The sequence below is a fragment of the Bos mutus genome, chromosome 4 (genome assembly GCF_027580195.1).
Source record: "Bos mutus isolate GX-2022 chromosome 4, NWIPB_WYAK_1.1, whole genome shotgun sequence".
NCBI classification, from domain to species: Eukaryota; Metazoa; Chordata; class Mammalia; order Artiodactyla; family Bovidae; genus Bos; species Bos mutus.
This window is the reverse complement of record NC_091620.1, coordinates 87765603-87789186: the sequence shown is the minus strand read 5'-3', so window position 1 is coordinate 87789186 and position 23584 is coordinate 87765603. Positions and strand designations below refer to the sequence as shown.

Below are 23584 nucleotides of genomic sequence, written 5' to 3'. Positions count from 1 at the left end.
AGGAAATCCACAGGTGGACGCAGGAGTCTGGAGTACACGCGGGCAGGGGGGCACTGTCTTGGTAAGCCACTGTCCCTGTGCTCAAGGCAGACAAGCACTGACCAGACCTGCACACCCCTGCACACCCCACAGCCCAGCCCTGCACACTTTATAGAGGGAGCCTCTTGACACACTTCTGCCCTGCTAGGGGAAAACACGCTGAACAATCCCTGGGATGCCGGCCTGTGCAGGCAGCTGACACCACTTGGCTCCTGGCTTTGTGCCACGGTGAATGTACACACTCCCTAAGAGCGCATCCTTTCTCAGCTCCCAATTACAGCTGGGAAAGAGGCTCACTTAGCACAATAACGATCACAAGGACAACTAGATGCTCTTTCCAGTGAATTTCTGAAGCTATCAGTGTGGGAAAAGAGAACAAGGCAGTTTTATACTTTTAAGTCAGGTAAGGAAAACCTTCTGTAAGAGGTCATGTGCATGTATGAGAAAGGCTGGATGAGGCCCCACCAGCTTTTAACTATTAAAAAAAAAAAACAACTCCCCAAATAAATCGGTGTGTGTGCATGCTCAGTATGACTCTTTGTGACCCCATGAACTGTAGCCTGTTAGGTTCCTCTGTCCATGGGGATTCTCCAGGCAAGAATACCCGAGTGGGTTGCCATGCCTTCCTCCAGGGGATCTTCCCAACACAGGGATCGGACCCTGCATTGTCTGGCGAATTCTTTATCACTGCCCCACCTGGGAAGCCCCACCCTCCCCCAACTGGGACCAACTGTTAGTAAAAAAACAGAGAATTAAGAATAAACATGATTTTTAACAGTTTAGTATTGGCACAAAAACAGAAATATGGATCAGTGGAAAAGAACAGAGAGCCCAGAAATAAATTCACACACCTATGGCCAATTAATCTTCAGCAAAGGAAGCAAGAATATACAATGGAGAAAAGAGAGTCTCTTCAGCAAGTGGTACTGGGAGAGGTGGACAGCCACCTGTAAGCCAGTGAAGTTAGAACACACCATCATACCATACAAGAAAACAAACTCAACGTGGCTTAAAGACTTAAGTTCAAGACACAAGACCATACAACTCCCAGAAGAGAAAACAGGCAAAACATTCTCTGACATAAATCACAGCGATGCTTTCTCATGTCAGTTTCCCAAACAACAGAAATAAAAGCAAAAATAAACAAATGGGACTTAATCGAACTTAAATGCTTTTGCACAGCAAATAAGCCATAAACAAAATGAAAAGGCAACTTACAAAATGGGAGAAAATATTTGCAAATGATGTTACCAAAGGTTTAATTCCCAAAATATACAACCCACCCACATTGCTCAATAAAAAAGAAAAAAACACAATTAAAAAATGTGCAGAAGACCTAAGTAGACATTTCTCCAAAGAAGGCATACAGACGGGCAACAGGCACATGAAAACATGCTCAACATGGCGAATTCTTAGAGAAATGCGAATCGAAACTATACAATGGGGCTGTCACCTCACACGAGTCAGAAGAGACACCTTTAAAAGTCTACAAATAATAAATCCTGGACAAAGTGTAGAGAAAAAGGAATCCCCCATACACTGTGGGTGGGAATGTAAATTGGTGCAGACATTTGGAAAACAGTATGGAAGTTTTCAAAAAACTGAAAATCCTGGCCATGTATCAGGAAAAGATGAAAATGCTAATTAAAAAAAAATAGAACATTGCACCCCAATGTTCACAGAGCACTGTTTACCACTGCCAAGACATGGAAGCACCTAAATGCCCACTGACACATGAATGGATAAAGAAGATGCGCTGTGTACACACACACAAATATTAGCCATAAATAATACTAAAGCAATGCCATTTGCAGCAACATGGATAAACCTTGAGATTATCATATTAAGTGAAGTTAGAAAAATAAAGACAAATACCATATGATATCATTTATATGTGAAATCTAAAATATGATGTAAATACACTTATTTATAAAACGGAAACAGACTCACAGACACAGAAAACAAACTGATGGTTACCAAAGGGGAAGGAGGTGGGGGAGGGATAAATCAAGAGTTTGGGATTTGCAAATATTGTGATTTTACATATATATAATAGAATTTATATAAAATAAACAAGGTCCTACTGAACAACACAGGGGACTACATTCAACATCCTAAAATAAACCATAATCAAAAGGATATGAAAAGGAATATACATCTGTATAACTAAATCACTCTGCTACAGCAAAGAAGAAACAACACTGCAAATCAACTATATGCCAATAAAAAGTAAAAATTAAAAAATTAATGATTCTTCAACGCACTTTTATTTTTAACTTTCTATTTTAAACCAATGTTACTGGAGAACAAAATAAAGGGCACTAAGCATTTTGCATTAAAAAAATATTCTGAGAGATTTCAATATCAATGATAGCCCCCCTTGCCCCGCTGCCCTCCACTTAACCACCCTCAGAGTCATGGAGCTTTAAGTAAAAGGATGGAGTAGGTTGGGGAGTGGGCAGTAGATATGTATTTCAGGGCTTATTAAAGGTACAAGTTCTAAATTTTATACTTGGCAGTTCCGTGCTGCTTAAGCTGGGGAGCTCAGTGACAGCCAGAGGGCTTTCAGGACCACAGGAGTGAACGGGGAGAGGAAGTTTTTTTCCCCAGAAGAATATTTTAAAATAGCATTCTTGATACAAACAAATAAAAACATATCATGGAATAGGCATGACTTTTAAAGACAAAACAAGATTAATAGGAACATCTCCTGCACAGGCAGAGTGAGACTGCACACCTCCAGGCCACTGGGGCAGGCACAAACGCCTCCACCATGAATTAGGCCAACAAAAATTTCCAGAAGCTCTGCTCCAGCCTGTCATAACTCATGCCTGCACTCACCATACACTGACAATCCTAAACTAACTTTCTTTAAAAAAAAATTCAACAAATATTTAACAGCTATGATTTGCCAGGGGCTTCCCAGGTGGCACCAGTGTTGAAGAATCCACCTGCCAATGAAGGAGACTCAGGAGACAGGTTCGATCCCTAGGTCAGGAAGATCCCCTGGAGTGCAAAATGGCAACCTGCTCCAATATTCTTGCCTGGAAAATTCCATGGACTTAAAAGGCTGGCAGTCTGCAGTCTGTGGGGCCCCAAAGAGTCAGATGTGACTGAGCACACATATGCCAGGCCCTTCACTCACTGGGTAAGTACCATTTTGGCCTGCCGCATGATTTGGGGTGATCAGCCATCACCCTGGGGTAAATCCAGGGGGATGGATTTGGGCTCTCCAAGGGGAGGAGGTGTCCACCAGCGGGCAGCCAAGGGAGGGCCAGGTCTTGTGCCAAAAAGACGCAAAGGCACTTGCCAGGTACACAGGATCCTCAGAAGCAGAGCTTTAAACATGGGCGGGGGGCTGCCCACAAGCAGCGCTGCGGCTATGCAGGGTTGGGGGGAACAGGAGAGGGGGTCTTCGGGGAGGGATCCCTGGACTACGCCCAGCCCTGAGGATACCAGTTCAACTGGCAGGACAACCTGCGAAAGGTGTCACCACACACCTGATGGCCCATATTATACCGTTTTATGTGCAACATGCAACCAGAAAATGTCTAGATCTTAAGCGTACAGAGTGGTGACACTTTACAAACTGCACCATCTATTATCACCAGCACATCAAGAAAAACCTTTGTTTTTTAAGCTCTCAGAAAGAGCTTTACACTGAGTGAACCTACTGTTTGATCTCTAGACATCCACAACATCAAGGAAAACACATTTTCGGGAATGCCACCTAGAAGACAATTTACAGCCAAAATAAGCAAGACCAAAGAAGGCTTAGCTTGGGGGCTCTAAGTTCAGGATGAAAACAGTCATTATTCCAGGCCAGTTATCATGAGCCCTGATTCTAACTTGAGCACAAAGTACTTTCTATCAGCTAATACAACGAAAGGAGAAATGCCTTAGGAAGACAGTATGTGAGAGGTTCTCATCTACCGGCAATCAGGCCTGTTCTACCAAATAGTAAGTACATGATTAGGACAGCAATTAAGAACAGCGTTGTCTTCAACACAGGGCATATAGTATGTACCACCCCAAGACAGTCATTGCAAAGTTTCTTAAATGTATTTGTTAATAAATAAACATTTTTCAACAGAAAATACATAAAACACTCATCTGAATGAAAATGAAAACCGTAAAGACCTCCAAGCTACTCAGAAAAATAGTATGGACAGTGCTAAAGAAAGCAGGATTCAAACAACAATCGTACTATAAAATTCAACAGCATACATAGAAGCTAAGCAAAAACGGTGACTGGACACAGGCAAACAGGGAAGGAAAAATAACGAGAAAATGATACCCAGGGAGAAGTGAGGTAGAGCAACAGTTCAGTTTCCTTTTCAGCTTCTGTGAACAGGGTGTTATTTGTACAACACAAAATTCATCTAAGTCAATCCTGTGTAAAAACTTTGTGGATCTTCTTCGTATTCCCAAGCCAACTTTTACAGCCAGCGCCCAAGAAATCCTGCTCAAAGCATAACTTGCCCAGTTCCTTAAAAAGAACTAGATGAGCTGCTGTTAATACCCCAGCTCTTCTCTTTAGAAGGAGGGACAAAGGTATGAGAAAACCCCACACCGCTGACACCTCCTTCTATTTACACAGTTTAAACTCCGTGTGTCCTTGATCATGTCTAGCAGCAAGAGTCAGCCCCGTGCTCTGCAGACCGAGTTCTGATTCAGCTCTTTCACACTAGGCTCCTCCAAGCACATCAGTCTATTAGCCTTATCTTTAAAATGCAGATAATGCAACCTACTTCACATCACCACAGTGAGGATGAAATCTGTTAATGTTAAGTACCTAGCACAGCACGACCTTCCTTAGAGGGTGGGGAGAAAGATGACTCTTAAGGTCTTCTCCTACCCCCCAAACTGAAGGCCGCCAAGGTCTCCCAGCTCAGAGCAGGAGCCAGCTGAACTCTGTCCAAGAGCCAAGGAGCTCCAGAGTGATCTCTGACCGGGTCCTGGGAAAGAAGACTGTTTTATGTGTCTCTGTTTCTTCCACCAGAAGTGACGTAATGCTTAGCACCCAGCAGCCACTAAAAGAACTAAGCCAGTCAGGGGGACTTCGCTCATCCGCTGATGTTTATGATGGCAGAAAACCATCAACTACTTGAACCAAAATTCTGGCCTCTTTCACTGTGGGACTTCACAACCTACTTCTCTGCTCTCTACATAGGGCATTTACTACAATAGAAGAAAACTATCCTGGCATGTTAACTTCAGTTATATGCCAAGTATGCCTCTGAATGGTCCTATCTAAAAACTCCTACAGACCACTGCTTTTCAAAAAGAAAAAGAAAACGATCCCACAAATATTTTATCTCTATTCCTCCCCAGGGCTTCCCTGGTGGCTTGAATGGTAAAGAATCCACCTGCAAAGTGGGAGACTTGGGTTCAATCCCTGGGCAGGGAAGATCCCCTGGAGGAGGACATGGCAACCCACTCTAGTATTCTTGCCTGGAGAATTCTTATGGACAGAGGAGCCTGGCGGGCTACAGTCCATGGAGTTGCAAAGAGTTGGACATGACCGAGCAACTAAGCACAGCACATTCTTCCCCGAGCAGCCTGTCTCAATTCCATTTTGATGCATAAAGCTATGTCCTTCACAAATCAAAACTGTATCTTGGAGGTAAAAATTCTATACTGTGGTTCACAGAGTAATAAGAGAATGCTTAAGGGCAGTTTAAAATCAGCATGCCTACGCGACTCTATCTGAATGACCTTTCCTTACTTTACTGCACTGTTCCTGAACTGTTTTAAGTCACACAAGTATCTTTCGGTCTTCTGTCCCATACACCTGACCGAATTGAAACTGCTGTGCTGAGGTTTCTCCCAACCACTGAGAATTCAGCTCTTTTGTTGAGGGGAGGTCAGCAGTACATCGAAAGGAAGAACAAGTGGCCTTTTAAACACGGGATTATTAAAATGACAGATTATTGTGCAGGTCTTCTAAGACGTCATAAATGACCGCCCTCTGTGACCAGCTTCCGGGGCTCTGGGCACATGTTTTAAGTCAGAGGATCAGATGAGTACACTTTGTGGCTGTGAGATCACCATCAGAAAAATTCCTGTGGGGAGGGAGGTGGGAGGGGACACATATGTCTATGGCCGATTCATACTGATGTATGGCAAAAAACCATTCAGATCAGATCAGATCAGTCGCTCAGTCGTGTCCGACTCTTTGCGACCCCATGAATCGCAGCACGCCAGGCTTCCCTGTCCATCACCAACTCCCGGAGTTCACTCAGACTCACATCCATCGAGTCAGTGATGCCATCCAGCCATCTCATCCTCTGTCTTCCCCTTCTCCTCCTGCCCCCAATCCCTCCCAGCATCAGAGTCTTTTCCAATGAGTCAACTCTTCCCATGAGGTGGCCAAAGTACTGGAGTTTCAGCTTTAGCATCATTCCTTTCAAAGAAATCCCAGGGCTGATCTCCATGATAGTATAATTATCCTCCTTAAAATGAATACATAAATTTTTAAAAAAGATAAATTCCTTTCCTCATCCAGACAGCATGCTCATGCAATACATAAGAACATTTAGAATTATTTCCTTCTCTAAGGATCCCACAGGCACCCCAGTGCTAGAAGAGAGCAAAAAGATCACACCAACATTCAGGACCTCCCAGTCAGTTCAGTCACTCAGTCGTGTCCGACTCTTTGCGACCCCATGGACTGCAGCATGCCAGGCTTCCCTGTCCATCACCAACTCCCAGAGACTACTCAAACTCATGACCATCGCGTCGGTGATGCCATCCAACCATTTCATCCTCTGTTGTCCCCTTCTCCTCCTGCCTTCAATCTTACCCAGCATCAGGGTCTTTTCCAATGAGTCAGTTCTTTGACTCCCAGGCTTTCTGCAAGAAAGCCGAGGCGGTCCCACCCTCCAGCTCCTGCCAGCTTCTCTGCTGAGTGCTCTCAGTAAGGGACCATCCCCTAGGCTTTACTGGGCATCATTCCCATCACTCAATACAAAAGCACAAAGACACAGTGGTCAGCCCAACAAGGACTAGGTGTGATCACTGTCAAAGGACATCAAATCTGACACACTGGTGAAGTCGCAGAAAAGCAGAGGCTAGAAGGGGTCCACAGACTTTAAACAAATGTCTTGTCTCCTCCCTGCCTACTTCCCTTTACTCAGAACACTGGGCCTAAGCTGCTTTCTTTACTGAAGCCCCTTCCAGCTCTGCACTTTGCAAGGGATGGAAATTATCTGCTGTACATGTGGGATTAAAACCCACTGCACACTGGGCTGAGCCTCCCTTCAGGGTGTGCTGGAGTGCCCACCTTGCTCCTCTGTGCAAGAGGTGGGGGTACAGGGAAGAGCCACATGAATTCAACACCTTGCTGGGCCTGAAATGTCCATTAAGTGCTTTTATTCGCAGTCACCTGGCCACCCGGTAGAATCATTCTCCACTCAGATAAGACTATAATATGCTCACACTTAAACTATGATGAACACTTCCACTGAAAAATATCCTAACACATCTTAATTTGCACTGCCAATTAGGAGGTCTTCTGAGATGGAGGGGAAAAAAAAAACAAACTTGATCATATTACAAAAAGTAACTTGCCCTAATGGGTGCATAACAGCTCTGATATAATTGGTGGCTTACCTCCACCTGTACACGTGGTTAAATAGTATTAACACTATGGAAAATTAGCCTCATTATTTGACAGTAAACTGTTCATTTCCAAGTACACATTCTGGGACATTTAAAATTTCCTAAGCAGGAATTGTTATGTTGCACCACCAGAACAACAGGTCTTAGGAAGGATACACCATCAAGATACATTTTCTGACGAAATTCACAAGGGGCTGGAAGCGCCTTACAGAAGGGCTTAAATCCTGGAGAAACCCAAACCTCCTAAAAGCCTAGGATACTAATTGTATAGTGAGGGCCAGCGGTAAACATAAAAACATTAACTAAGCCTGTCCCACCCCCTCTTGAGTTAGTTTTCCTTGTTTTTAATACCTCCCTTCATTGGAGAAGTTTAAAAATACTCCTCAAAAACGTTCACATCAGTAGATTTTTCTCAAGTGTCCACTTTCAGGAAGCCTTTCAGAAATCATCAAATGGCCATAGTGACCACCGGTGGCGCGACTGTGCGGCCAGACCCAGGCAGGTGGCAGCGTCAGGGCTCAGGTACCACCTTCCACGTCAGGTCTGCCAATTCTAGGAGAGGCCCAGTCCCCAGGTGGAGAAAGGAAGTGAACACCAGCCCAAGGTAAGGAGGAAGCAGTGAAAGAGGTGTTCACAAAGGCAAGAAAACCCCCAAGCCTCACACAAAGCATCTTTCGGGATCTCAGGAGCTACTTCCTTCCCTTTCTAAAACTTTTATTTTTAGTACATTTGAAAAAATTTTTGCTGCTTACCTCTGAATAAAATCTGTGTATTCGTTACTAGAAAGTAGAGAGAAGCGTTTTTTGCAAAGTCAAAAAGAAAACTGAAGCGAAGGCTACTTTGCCACCACCCATTGTAACACTTGGAACCTTGATAATGAAAATTTTAAGAAAGACCTAGTTAAAACCACGATGGGTAACTAGGGTGTTGCTGTATATATGATTTGGATCTTGGGGCTTTTTGTTTTTGAACCTGGACTAATGACGGTGCCAGTTCCCCCAAACAGTTAACAAGTTCCTTGAAAACAATTACAAAAATTCTAGAACAAATACAAAAGCCATTCCTTACAAACTCCATTATCCAAGTTGAACTGCCTAATCCTCGACTGCTTTTTTTGTTTTAGAAAATTACACTTAAACTTACTTAACTCCGTACCAATCCCAGAGAGTGGGGTGCGCGCACAGAAAAAGCTTCCCCCTCCCCGTCCCACGAGCACTGCAAATGCAGTCGCGGAGTCCCTGCGGCCTCGCAGCCGGCACTGCCCTCCAGTGCGTCCACTCCGGGGGCTCCCGGCCGCAGCAGCACGGCCTGCGACCCCGGAGGTCCCACCCGAGACGGCGGTGAGCGCCCGCGTGGGGCGCACCCGGCCTCTCCGTGCCCCGAGAACACCCGTCACCCACCGCACACACCTGCGGGGCACGCCCGCTCCACAACCAGGCAGCCGAGGGCCACGTTTCCAGCCCAAGGCGGGGAGCAGAGCCAGGCGCAAAGACAAGGCAGACGTGGGCGCGTCCGGACTGCGGCGGGCGGCCAGACCCTCACCTGCGAGCGAGTCGCCAACGCCATCCTTCCCCACGGGACTCCGGCCTCCTCCCAGCACGCGGCCACGGGAACCTGGCTCTCCAGGGGCCCGGCGCACGGAGAACGCCCGCGGCCGCGTTGCACGCTCGCCCCGCCCGGAGCTCCGGCGGGCCGGGGGAGGGGCGCACTCGGCGCCCGGGACAGGGGGAGCGCCCCGCGCCGCTCACTCGCCCCGCCGCGCCCGCCCGCGAGCTTCCGCTTACACAACCCAAACTTCGCGACCGACGGATTTCGCGTCTCAGGCGGCGCAAGAAGGGCTGCAGCCGGGGGCCACCCGAGGTGGCTGCCAATCTGGGGGCGCCGGGCTCCCCCCTGCAGCGGAGGGAGGGAGTGGAGCCGTCCGGCCGGGTTTCGCGCGGGAGAAATGAGAGGGGGCAGTCCCGGCGCAGCCTCCAGCTGGCACGCCCGACTGCGGCGCCCGCCAGATCTTTGCACGGTTTATTCCAGGTAGTACCCTGGAGCGCAGAGCCTCTGAAGCAACGAGTGTCTCAGAGCAGGGAAAGCATTTTAGGGCTGCCTCAGAACTTGTTTTGTTTCGTAGTTGTAAAGGGGCGGGGTTCCGACTCCTCTCAAAACATTGGCTTCAGGGCTCACTTCACAAGACCGGTAACCCAGGCCCCTGAGGGTCGGCAACTGCAAGCCTCCCTGGAACTTCAGACGGCCCGTTCTATACCACTGTACCTGTAGGCCTTGCTGCCCCACTAGACACTTTTACAGGTCAGGAAGACTGACAGATATTGCCTGAGCAGTTACTACTGTGTGTCAGGCGCTGTGTACACAAGCTGGGACAAAAAACAGGCCCCTGCTCTGTTGGAGTTTACAGGCAGGGAGCCAGCCACTGACCGTGATATAAATGTAGTAATGATGTAATTATAATTTGATTAATAATGAATCCACTTTAGTGATTATTAACCTTTACTTAATAATAATGGTGATAATTTCAATAATAGTGATGCAAATAAATGTAAATGTGTTGTTACAATAGATGCCAGAAGTGAAAGGTAAGTGGTTCTATGGTCGTGTAAAATAGGGGGACTTAATTTGGCTAAGGTCAGGGAAGACTAGAGTTGAAGTATGAAGAGAGAAGAATTAAGCTGGTAGATGTTTTGGAAACCTTGAAACAGGTATTAGGGAAGGTGGTAGATAAATTTTCCTGAAGTCATAGCAGGTTTTACCACAAAGCTTCTCTAAATAGTTGACTCTACAGATGTTTTGTTTTAATGTGTATTTTTTGACCTTCCTACACTGTTGGTGGGAATGTAAATTGGTGCAGTCACTACAAAAGGTGGTATGAAGGTTCCTTTGAAAACTAAAAATAGAATAACTGTATGATCCAGCAGTCCCATTCCTGGACATATATCTGGAGAAAATTCTAATTCAAAGAGATACATGCTCCCCAGTGTTCACTGAAGCAGTATTTACAATAGTCAAGACATGTAAGTAACCTAAATGTTCCTTGACAGATGAATGGATAATGTAGTATTTATATACAATGGAACAATACTAAGCCATAAAAAGAACAAAATAATGCCATTTGCAGCAACATGGATGGACCTAGAGATGATCATACTAAGTGAAGTCAGAGACAAACATCATGTTATCATTTATATGTGGAATCTTAAAAAATAAAACAAATGAACTTATGTACAAAACAAACGGATTCACAGACAGAAAAACTTACAGTTACCAAAGGGGAAAGGGGGGGTAAATTGGTAGGAATTTAACAGATACACACTCAGTTCAGTTCAGTCACTCAGTCGTGTCCAACTCTTTGTGACCCCATGAAGCGCAGCACGCCAGGCGTCCCTGTCCATCACCAACTCCGGAGTTCACTCAGACTCACGTCCATCGAGTCAGTGATGCCATCCAGCCATCTCATCCTCTGTCGTCCCCTTCTCCTCCTGCCCCCAATCCCTCCCAGCATCAGAGTCTTTTCCATTGAGTCAACTCTTCACATGAGATGGCCAAAGTACTGGAGTTTCAGCTTTAGCATCTTTCCTTCCAAAGAAATCCCAGGGCTGATCTTCAGAATGGCCAGGTTGGATCTCCTTGCAGTCCAAGGGACTCTCAAAGAGTCTTCTCCAACACCACAGTTCAAAAGCATCCATTCTTCGGCGCTCAGCCTTCTTCACAGTCCAAATCTCACATCCATACATGACCACAGGAAAAACCATAGCCTTCACTAGACAGACCTTTGTTAGCAAAGTAATGTCTCTGCTTTCGAATATGCTGTCTAGGTTGGTCATAACTTTCCTTCCAAGGAGTAAGCGTCTTTTCATTTCATGGCTGCAATCACCATCTGCAGTGATTTTGGAGCCCCAAAAAATAAAGTTTGACACTGTTTCCACTGTTTGCCCATCTATTTCCCATGAAGTGATGGGACCGGATGCCATGATCTTTGTTTTCTGAATGTTGAGCTTTAAGCCAACTTTTTCACTCTCCACCTTCACTTTCATCAAGAGGCTTTTGAGTTCCTCTTCACTTTCTGCCATAAGGGTGATGTCATCTGCATATCTGAGGTTACTGATATTTCTCCTGGCAATGATACACACTACTACATAAAAAATAGATAACCAACAAGGACCTACTGTATAGCACTGGGAACTGTATCCAATACCTTGTAATACCCTATAATGAAAAGATATGTAGACAGATTTATATATGGATATACCTGAATCATTTTGCCTACACCTGAGACTAACACATCATAAATCAACTATACTTCAGTTTTTAATAAGGAAGGAAAAAATACTGTATTTGGAGGGGAAAAAACCCCACAACTCCCCAGACTGTAGAAACCCCAAAGTTGTTACTTTGGGATTTATCCTTTTTTACTTGGAATAATCAAGTTTTTATATACTAGTGCTAAGACTAAATCACATTTGTGATAGCAGAAAATCTATGGACTTGAGGCAGCTACAGGTCTGTTGAGTCCATTAAGTTTCCAGGTGATTCTAATGAACAGGTATATTTGAGAACCATTGCTCTAGTCTAGCTTGGCCTTTGCACAGTGAGGGCTTAAGATCAACAGTATCAGTATCACCTGAGCTCTGGCAAAGAAATCCAAATTAGTGGGCCTCACCTCATTACTGTATTGCAAACTCTGGGGGTGGGGCCCAGCAATCTGAGTTATGCTCACGTTCAGTTGATTCTGATCCTTATTTAAAGAACCACAATGGTTATAATCTAAGTCAACTGCTGGGTGACTTTAGAACTAATCATTGAGCTTCCTTTTTTTTAATCTGTAAAATGGGGATACTGCATATCTGCCCAATCCATGCAACAGTATTTCTACAAAAATGAATACATGTAGTATCAGATGTGATCGTATTTTGAAAAGGCTAGGGTGGTGGACAGTTGTGAAGAGTATCAGTAGTGATAATCCTGCCATTTATTGAATACCACGTTCTAGGAACTATTTATGCCATATTTCACTCAGTCATCGCTACAAACATCTGATGTACATAATCCTATCCTCATTTTTCAAATGAGAAAACAGGCTTTGAGGGTTTAAAAAACCTTGCTCAAGGTGACCTAGCAGAGCCGAGTTAGAACTCGGATGAGCTTTATATGCCTCTCTTTGCCTTTATTCGGGTAGCCTGGTGCTCTGGAGAGGGTGAGTAATGGCAATAAAACAAATTTACATTTGAATTAAGGAAATAGGAATGAGGTTCCTTACGTACTATCATCCCAATCTACTGATTTACTGTGCCTGTGACTCTGGTTTACTCTCCCCATTTGTTTCTGAAATTTTTTTTTTCATTGAAAGGTCACTTTTAGTAAGTTTTAGCAAAAATAATCAATGAGCAATCACTAATAAGAATTGGAGTTTTATTTGAGTCAAACTGAAAGACTACAGCCTGGAAGCTCGTTTCCTAGATTACTCTGAGAAATTGCTCTGGAGAAGCAGGGGTTTTTTAGTCAGTTTTAAATTTTGTCAGAACAAAGAACAAACTTTAAGTCAATCAGGAATACACCTCTCCAAGGTTTCAAATAAACCAGACCAGCACGCACACATATACAGCACGCACAGAATGGCCTTGGCACCTAAGAAGGAAGTCTCTATCAAGTGAGTCCTAGCATTGGCATTCCAGGATGAAGGGCGTTTAATCCTTATTTTTAACATGGGTGTTCTTTACTTCAGGTCAAGGTATCCTTTTCATTGATAAGTTAAACAGTTACAATCTATGTTTGATAGGCCACAAACAGGCTATTTTAGTTAGCATAAAATTCAAGTTAACTCATTTATAAGCCAGAATGACTTCCCCATACCTCAATATGTGAAATTTTCTTTCATCACATATACTCCTGCACTCTTTACAAGAGTCTTCTTCCCCTCACCCCACCCCACCCCCTTGTCTCTCTGTTCCAAAGTCCACACATGGTCAGGACATTAACATGGCTAAATTGTCCCATGTGGTAACTCTCAGCTGATAATCTGATCACCTTGTCTTTCATGGCTTTTGACAGTGACCTACTTATCACATCTGGATTCTTCTACAACTGTTGAGTGCAAATGAGTTCCTGACCTTGCTAACTGGAGCCCAGCCCTGGAAAATTTCTGACAGCATAAAATTCAAGGTCTCATCTTAAGACTTAAATAATGAAAACAATAACCACAAATTCCCAGTTGGGTTCAGGAGACAGACTACAGCACAACCTTTCTGACAGTTACTTCCAAAGTAAATCCCAACTGTCTATGAAATGGTCAAGAGGCCACCTACTCTGAAAGCAGGTTGAATACGGCTTGTTAACAGAATGTCATTTTGCAGGCATAGCCTTACCACACTCCTCTACTGAACACAAGATGCACTGTTTCAATCAGACTCTGACCAAAGAAGCTAAATGTTATATTTTGAGGCAAGTTTTTTGTTTGTTTTTTAAGAAAAGCAACATACCAGCCCCCTTGTCTCTTTTCTACAATTGTTCCCTCTCCATCCCTCCTCTCCACTTTCTTCCTAAACTCTCCAAATTGTCAGGCACTTTATCTACCAGAGCTTACAGTTCTCCACAGGGCTCAAGAAAGGCTGAGAGGATTTCTTACGTAAAGAGAAATCATTTTTGCAATTCCTTAGCAAAGTTCAAAGATGTGATGGCCAGAAGCTACTATACTTGATTCTCGAAATACACTTACCCCATTGTTGGAAGAAAAGCGAAGCAATCAAACAGAAACCAAGATAACAATAATAATAAACTGTGGAGGTCTACTTTCTCAGAAACTGCTCATGTTCTATAGGCTATTAGTGCCTGAAATGTACTCATGGCCTAAAAACCATGTTCTAAGAAAAGGTAAAAAAGTGTCTATATTACACCAAAAAGGGAATTCAGCCACAAGGTAGAAACTGAAGAGGAAGGCAATCCAAGCAGACCATTTACTTGGTATCATAAATTTATCTTTTGCTTTCTTCTACTCCCATTAAAGGGAAAAAAGGAATCTGCTGTATGACCCAGGGCTCAAACCGGGGTTGATAACAACCTAGAGGGGTGGAATGGTGAGGGAGGTGGGAGGGATGTTCAAGCGGGAGGGAACATGGGTAAAGTTATAGCTGATTCATGTTGACAGAAACCAATGCAGTACCGTAAAGCAATTATCCTTCACTTAAAAATCAAAAAGAAAAAAGGGCGGGACAAACTAAACTACTGAAATGCATTAGGCAAAAGTCACAGGCTAAAATCAGCAGTTCTGAAGTTTAACTTCTGAGTAAAACTGTAAGTGCTTGAAAGTGTTTAAGTGTCTTTAACCCTCATCAGATCTTTTAACTAAAACCCTGGAATTGAGCCAAGTCCTTTGTGGTAATAGCCCCTGCTCCAGCATCTTGATTGCCCAACATGGCTGCTGAGCAACCCCATTCCAGATCTCAGCAGGCATCTGGTCACTGGAGATCTCTAACAACCACTCCCTCTCCCACTTAGAGCTTCAAATAAACACTGAGATTATTATAGGCTCACATTGACGGGGTTCACAACAGAACATCCCAAATATGTCACTTAGGCATATTGATTATTTTGAATTAAAGTTATTTGAGAAAAAGCCAGTCCAAGAAGAACAAGCTGACCCTCCTTTGTTCCCCTGAGAGCAGAAAACAAAACTCCCACAGGAAGGAGTCCTCCCCACTCAAAGGAGGGAGGGCATCTTACACAGAGATAGGGAAAGGGCAGAGGAAGCTGTGTAAACAAACTCTTGTTACTTCTTCATTAGTCTGCTACTCTAAGCCCAAACCCTTTTGTCAAATCTTCATAACTGATTCTTCACCTAAAAAGGTATATAATTGCCTGCTTCAGTCACTTCTGCCGTGCCATACCCATGAGACCTACATACATAAAAAATTAAGTTTGGGTTTTTGTTGTCCTGTTAATTTGTCTTGTGTCAATTTAATGATTATACCAGCCAAAAGAACCAAAAGCAACAGAAGAGAAATTTTCCTTCCCTGCAACATGCAGTTGTAAGAAATAATTCAGAGAGATTCTATGTACCTTTTGCCCAATTTCTCCTAACAGTAACATTTTGAGAAACTATAGTACACTGTCCCATCCCAGATACAGTTCACTAATCCAACTCCGATTTCCCCAGCTTGACCTGCACCCTGTGTGTGTGTGTTTAGACCTATACAGTTTTATAACACGTACAGATTTGTGCATCCGCCACCACCACAGTCAAAATACTGAGCACTTCTAACACCACAAAGATCTGTCATGTGGCCCTTTTATAACCAGGTCCTCCTCATATCTACCTATCCCCCACCCATACCCTGACTTCCTTCCCCTGATAACCACTAATCTATTCGCCATTTCTAAAATGTTATAATTTCAAAAATGTTACATAACCTTTTGGAGAACAGTATGTCAGCTTTTGCAATTAGCTTGTCAAATTCAGCACAATTCTCTGGGGATTAATCCAAACAGTCAGATCAGATCAGATCAGATCAGTCGCTCTGTCGTGTCCGACTCTTTGCGACCCCATGAATCGCAGCACGCCAGGCCTCCCTGTCCATCACCAACTCCCGGAGTTCACTCAGACTCACGTCCATCGAGTCAGTGATGCCATCCAGCCATCTCATCCTCTGTCATCCCCTTCTCCTCTTGCCCCCAATCCCTCCCAGCATCAGAGTCTTTTCCAATGAGTCAACTCTTCGCATGAGGTGGCCAAAGTACTGGAGTTTCAGCTTTAGCATCATTCCTTCCAAAGAAATCCCAGGGCTGATCTCCTTCAGAATGGACTGGTTGGATCTCCTTACAGTCCAAGAGACTCTCAAGAGTCTTCTCCAACACCACAGTTCAAAAGCATCAATACTTCGGCGCTCAGCCTTCTTCACAGTCCAACTCTCACATCCATACATGACCAGAGGAAAAACCATAGCCTTGACTAGACGGACCTTTGTTGGCAAAGTAATGTGTCTGCTTTTGAATATGCTATCTAGGTTGGTCATAACTTTCCTTCCAAGGAGTAAGCGTCTTTTAATTTCATGGCTGCAGTCACCATCTGCAGTGATTTTGGAGCCCAGAAAAATAAAGTCTGACACTCTTTCCACTGTTTCCCCATGTATTTCCCATGAAGTGATGGGACCGGATGCCATGGTCTTCGTTTTCTGAATGTTGAGCTTTAAGCCAACATTTTCACTCTCCACCTTCACTTTCATCAAGAGGCTTTTGAGTTCCTCTTCACTTTCTGCCATAAGGGTGGTGTCATCTGCATATCTGAGGTTATTGATATTTCTCCCGGCAATCTTGATTCCAGCTTGTGCTTCTTCCAGTCCAGCGTTTCTCATGATGTACTCTGCATATAAGTTAAATAAACAGGGTTACAATATACAGCCTTGACATACTCTTTTTCCTATTTGGAACCAGTCTGTTGTTCCGTGTCCAGTTCTAACTGTTGCTTCCTGACCTGCATGCAAATTTCTCAAGAGGCAGATCAGGTGGTCTGGTATTCCCATCTCTTTCAGAATTTTCCACAGTTTATTGTGATCCACACAGTCAAAGGCTTTGGCATAGTCAATAAAGCAGAAATAGATGTTTTTCTGGAACTCTCTTGCTTTTTCAATGATCCAGCAGATGTTGGCGATTTGATCTCTGGTTCCTCTGCCTTTTCTAAAACCAGCTTGAACATCAGGAAGTTCACGGTTCACATATTGCTGAAGCCTGGCTTGGAGAATTTTGAGCATTACTTTACTAGCGTGTGAGATGAGTGTAATTGTGCGGTAGTTTGAGCATTCTTTGGCATTGCCTTTCTTCGGGATTGGAATGACAACTGACCTTTTCCAGTCCTGTGGCCACTGCTGAGTTTTCCAAATTTGCTGGCATATTGAGTGCAGCACTTTCACAGCATCATCTTTCAGGATTTGGAATAGCTCAACTGGAATTCTATCACCTCCGCTAGCTTTGTTCATAGTGATGCTTTCTAAGGCCCACTTGACTTCACGTTCCAGGATGTCTGGCTCTAGGTCAGTGATCACACCATCGTGATTATCTGTATTGTGAAGCTATCAAACAGTCTGCTTCTTTTTATTTCTGAGTAGTAGTCCATGGTATGTACATACCACAGGTTTTAACCATTCACCTGTGGAAAGACATCTGGGCTGACTTTAGTTTGGAGGTATTGCAGATAAGGCTGCTATGAACATTTATGTGAACGCAGTTTTCATTTCTCTGAAATAAATGCCCAGGAGTACTCTCACTGGGTCCTGTGGTACCTACAAGTTTAGTTCTACATGAAACTGACAGACATTTCCAGACCAGCTGTACCACTTCACACTCCTGCCAGGACTGGGTGAGTGATCCAATTTCCTCTCCAGGATCCGATACTCTGTTCCAAATGCATCTTCTGCATTTGGTGTTGTCATTTTTTTTTTTTTTTAAACCATTCTGAGAGGTGTATAGTGATGTCTCAGTGTGGTTTTAATTTGCATTTCCCTGATGGCTAATGATATTGAACATGTTTTATGTACTTATTTGTCATCTTTATATCCTCTTTGATAGTGTCAGTTTGTGTCTTTTGCCCATTCTCTAGACTGTTTTTCTTACTGTTGCATTGTGAGATTCATTTTATGTTTTAGATACTAGTCTTTTATCAGATATGTGGTGTGCAAATATTTTCTGCCAGTCTTTATTTTTCCATTCTCTTCACATATGATTTCACAGAGCAAAAGTTTTTTGTTTTGATGAGATTTATCACATTTTTTCTAAAACATTCATAATTCTTCATTTTGCATGTCAGTCTGCAATACATTTTGCATTCATTTTTGTATAAGGTGTGGGATTTAGGTCAAGGTTCATCTTTATCCTCCTATAATACCCAATGGCTTAAGCACAAGTTGATAAAAAGGCTATCCCTCTTCCACTGAATAGCTTTTGCATCTTTGTCAAAAGTCAGTTGAGCATGCGTGTGTCAGTCTATTTCTGGGTCTTTATTCCATTGAGATCTCTCTACCAGTATCACACTATATACTCAAGCATATAGTAAAGGCCTTAGTATGAAGAGTGATTCCTCCCATTGTATTTATCTTTGTCAAGATTGTTTTAACTATTCTAAGGTCTGTGCCTTTCCATATAAATTTTAAAATAAGCTTACCTATATCAACATAAAGTGTTGCTAGAATTTTGATAGGAAATGCACTAAGCCTACAGATTCATTAGGGGAGAGTTGATATGGCGACCAAGCAGTCTGGCTTAAGAGTTAAGGATTAGGAAACATGAAGATGTAGAAACAAAGACTAACTGTTGAGCAGGGGAAATGGCAACAATTTATACTATAAACCAGTCACACAACGGAGTCACCACACTCCCAGTTCCCTGGAAGATAACGGATAAAGATCAGATACACATTCCTAAGCTGTTTTTACAGCAATCGGGAAGCAGACCTCCACAAATGAAAACTGCTGACCACATGCACAGAGACTGGTGATGCTCGAGACTTCACCTTGATGCCGGCCAATCTGAGGATTATGCATGAGGTCACTGCCTTTAAAATCTCCGTCTCCCAGTTGGCAACTTGGAGATGGTCTTGGACATTAGTCCACCATCTCCCCAGGTTGCTGGCCTCCTGAATACAGCAACTTCTCCTTTTCCACCAACACTTGTCTCTTGAGTATTGGCCTTGAGCAGTGAGCAGCTGAGCTTGGCTTCATTACCAGCCTCATCCAATTACAGCATCTTCAATATGTTGGCTCTTTCTGTCCATGATCAAGTTTCATCTCTCCATTTACTTGTCTTCTTTTGATTTCCTCCATCAGCATTTTGTAATTTTCAGCATATAGATCCTGTACATATTTTTAAGTGTACACCTAAGTATTTTCTTTGTAGCAACTGTAAATAGTATTTATAAGTGGTTTTTAATTTCAGCTTCCATATGTTCACTTCTACCAATAGAAATGCAATTGATTTTTGTATGTTGCTCTGTTATTTCTGTTGTTTAAAACTACCCAGGCTATAGTATTTCACAATGGCAGCCTGAGCTGACTAACACTGGATATGTGCCAGGGACACTCTAGGAGGGACAGGCTTCTACTACACATGGCCAGCCCACACCACCATGAAAAATCAATGGTGGTACATCTTGTTCTAAGGACCAAAAAAAGAAATCAAAAGAAGTGTGATTCACTTTTTATATGCTCAAGATCGTACTATCAGCAGCTGGAGTGATTTCCAGCCAGGATTTCCATAACACGCCATGACAAGAAAGTGAGACACTCTTTCTTGATCAGAGAATGCCACCCAATAGGAGGCAGTGTGAAGCCCAGAAGGAAAGAGGTTTACCTAGACCATCAGGCCTGGAGATACCCAGGGTGTTAATTTTCACGTTAGTGTGCCTAAGAACCACCTGAGACACTTATTCAAAAGGCAGACGTCAGCCCTGCCCTTTAAGATTTAGATTCAGTAGGTCTGGCGTTAGGCTGACCGACCACCCCCGATTTGTCCAGGACTATCCTGGTTTTAACATTAAAATCATACTATTTGGGACACCTCTCAGTTTTGGGTCTCCCTTCTTGTGTAGACCAGGGATCTGCATATTTAACAAGAATTCTAGTAGCTTTCGTACAGAAAACCCACAGACTATACTTTGAGAAACTCTGACCTAATTTTTACCAGGTAGGAGAAGATGTCGTTAAAGTGTACCTATGGCCATAAAATGATTGAAATAATGTCATCTGTAGAGATTATCCTATTAAGTGAAGTCTGTCAGAAAGAGAAAGACAAGTATCACATCACTTACACGTGGAATCTAAAAAATGTTACAAATGAACCTACCTACAAAACAGAAATAGACTCAGGAACATAGAACAGAAATGTATGATAGCCAAAGAGGAATAAATTAGGAGTTTTGGATTAACATACATACACCATTATATATAAAATAAACAACAAGGACCTACTACATAGGACAGGAAACTATACTCAATATCTAGTAGTATCTATAATGGAAAAGAATCTTTAAAAGAATGTATATTATATATGTGTGTGTATATAATATATACATAACTGAATTACTTTGTTTATACAACACCTGAAATCAACACAACACTGTAAATCAACTATATTTCAATAATTCTTTTTTAAATTTTAAAAAATAAAGTGACCTGTGAAAAGAATTTGCTGGATTTTAAATACACTTTTGAGCCTAAACCGTGGAGAGTAAGATATCAAATTAAACATTTAAGTATAAAAAATCCAGCAGACTTCAGTCCCCGATGCCCCTCTTTCTGCAGTGTTCCATCCCTCACGTTCACTGGTTACTTTCACATCTGCCTTCTTTCACTTCTGGAGACCACTGCCTTGCTCTCCACCCTTATTCCTACCACCATTCTTGCTGACATCAACATCCAAGTATTCTGCTCCTTCACATCCCCACATCCTGTGTCAGTCAGAGTCTGGTCAGGAAATGGGAACCATGCCAGTTATTTGACAGAGAGAATTCAATATTTAGAGTTGTTAGCTAAGTGTAGAATTTTTAACAAGGAAACTGGAAAGGAGACAAGAGAATACTAAGGTATCACAGAGACCTCAATTGCAGGAGGCAGCTACCATCCCTAGGTCAGGGTGAAGACAAGGGAGGGGCTAGGACTGTAAGAGATTAGGCCCAAAGAGGAGGGCCTCAAGAGTTGAAGCCACATCTCTGAAGAGCAGTGTTGCCTGGCTGACGCTGGTGTCTCTGAGATGCACTCAATGAAGCCGGTTCTGCAAGTGCAGGAAACACTCAAACTGAACTCTACTACTATGGGAAGGAACTGCTGCCTGGGTGAAGAAACACTGTTGCCATAAGAGTGATGTAAACAGGAAGAAGCAAGCCTCTCATTCCTCCCCGAGCCTTACTCACTCTCTCTAGACTCCTCTCATGGCAGAATGTTCAGTTCAATTCAGTCACTCAGTCGTGTCTGACTCTTTGTACCCCCATGGACTGCAGCACGCCAGGCCTCCCTGTCCATCACCAACTCCCAGAGTTTACTCAAAGTCATGTCCATTGAGTTGGTGATACCATCCAGCCATCTCATCCTCCATCGTCCCCTTCTCCTCCCACCTTCAATCTTTCCCAGCATCAGGGTCTTTTCCAGTGAGTCAGTTCTTCGTATCAGGTGGCCAAAGTATTGAAGTTTCAGCTTTAGCATCAGGCCTTCCAATGAATATTCAGGACTGATCTCCTTTAGGATTGACTGATTGGATCTCCTTGCAGTCCAAGGGACTCTCAAAGAGTCTTCTCCAACACCACAATTCAAAAGCATCAATTCTCAGCTTTCTTTATAGTCCAACTCTCACATCCATACATGACTACTGGAAAAACCATAGCCTTGACTAGATGGACCTTTGTTGGCAAAGTAATGTCTCTGCTTTTTAATATGCTGTCGAGGTTGGTCATAACTTTTCTTCCAAGAAGTGTCGTTTAATTTCATGGCTGCAGTCACCATCTGCAGTGATTCTGGAGCCCAGAAAAATACAGTCTGTCACTGTTTCCACTGTTTCCCCATCCATTTGCCATGAAGTGATGGGACGAGATGCCTGATCTTAGTTTTCTGAATGTTGAGCTTTAAGCTAACTTTTTCACTCTCCTCTTTCACTTTCATCAAGAGGCTCTTTAGTTCTTCTTCACTTTCTGCCGTAAGGGTGGTGTCATCTGCATATCAGAGAAGGAAATGGCAACCTACTCAAGTATACTTTCCTAGAGAATTCTGTGCAAAGAGGAGCCTGGTGGGCTGCTGTCCATAGGGTGGCATAGAGTTAGACACGACTGAAGTGACTTAGCATGCATGCATGCATGCATTGGAGAAGGAAGTGGCAACCCACTCCAGTATTCTTGCCTGGAGAATCCCAGGGATGGAGGAGCCTGGTGGGGTCGCACAGAGTCGGACACAACTGAAGCGACTTAGCAGCAGCAGCATCTGCATAGCTAAGGTTATTGATATTTGTCCTGGCAATCTTGATTACAGCTTGTGCTTCTTCCAGCCCAGCGTTTCTCATGATGTACTCTGCATATAAGTTAAATACGTAGGGTGACAATATACAGCCTTGACATACTCCTTTCCCTATTTGGAACCAGTCTGTTGTTCCATGTCCAGTTCTAACTGTTGGCAGCATGTAACAGGGAGCTATTTGGCAAAGCAAAAAATGATTTGCAAAGTCCCAGCCCTAGCATCCCAGGGAAAGTATGTAAGGTGAGTCTGGAGCTAAGAGGCAGTGGCTTAATAACTGTGCATCTCCGTGACACTTCCTTCCACCTCACCTTGGTCACTCTTTCCCACAATCATACACTTGAGCTTGTCATCACAAATACCGGCATCACCTCTGAAGTAATAATTCCAAGCATTTCACCCTCTGACAGTTACCTCCAACACCTAGAGCTCACCAGCTCTAATACTCCTTTCTCAGCATCACTCTGGCCTCTTTCAACCTTCACTCTATTGGCCCTGATAGGGCTGTCACATCCATCTTCCTATGTGCTCATTTTCCTCCTTAGACAGCCTGGATTCCACGACACATTAGTCACCCCCTTAACTTTGACTTCCGGGATTTTCTCTCCTGTGTCCCACTTGCCCATCAAAGTGTCATCTCTAATAATGTGCAAACATTCCACTACGTCATGCCTGCATGAAAGTAGCTGAATATTATCTAGTTTCACTTGAATTCCAAAACCATAGATTTCAAACAGGCTCTCAATATTCCTCAACCATCTGGTCATATCTTCCGTGTGTGTTTACTTCCCTCCCTTCCCAAATACTAGTTCACACTTAGAAGTTCTCTTTCTCCTGCAATCTCATTCACACTATGCCCCTATCACTGTCAGCTAATGACCTTTTTTCACATTTAATGGCAAAAAATAGATAAACAATCTTATGAGAGCTCCCACAAGATAGAC

At 43.4% G+C, this 23584-nt stretch overlaps 1 protein-coding gene across 1 annotated transcript in view; it reads right to left on the bottom strand.

Moving 5' to 3' along the window:
- The window catches only part of CDCA7L (cell division cycle associated 7 like), a 43014-nt gene extending 33652 nt beyond the window's left edge, over positions 1–9362 (bottom strand). The window contains exon 1 of the mRNA XM_005901244.3: positions 9205–9362. Within this exon, the coding sequence (XP_005901306.2) occupies positions 9205–9228 (24 nt within the window). The 5' untranslated portion in view covers positions 9229–9362. The remainder of the gene's footprint in view (positions 1–9204) is intronic.
- Positions 9363–23584: the final 14222 nt, after the last annotated feature.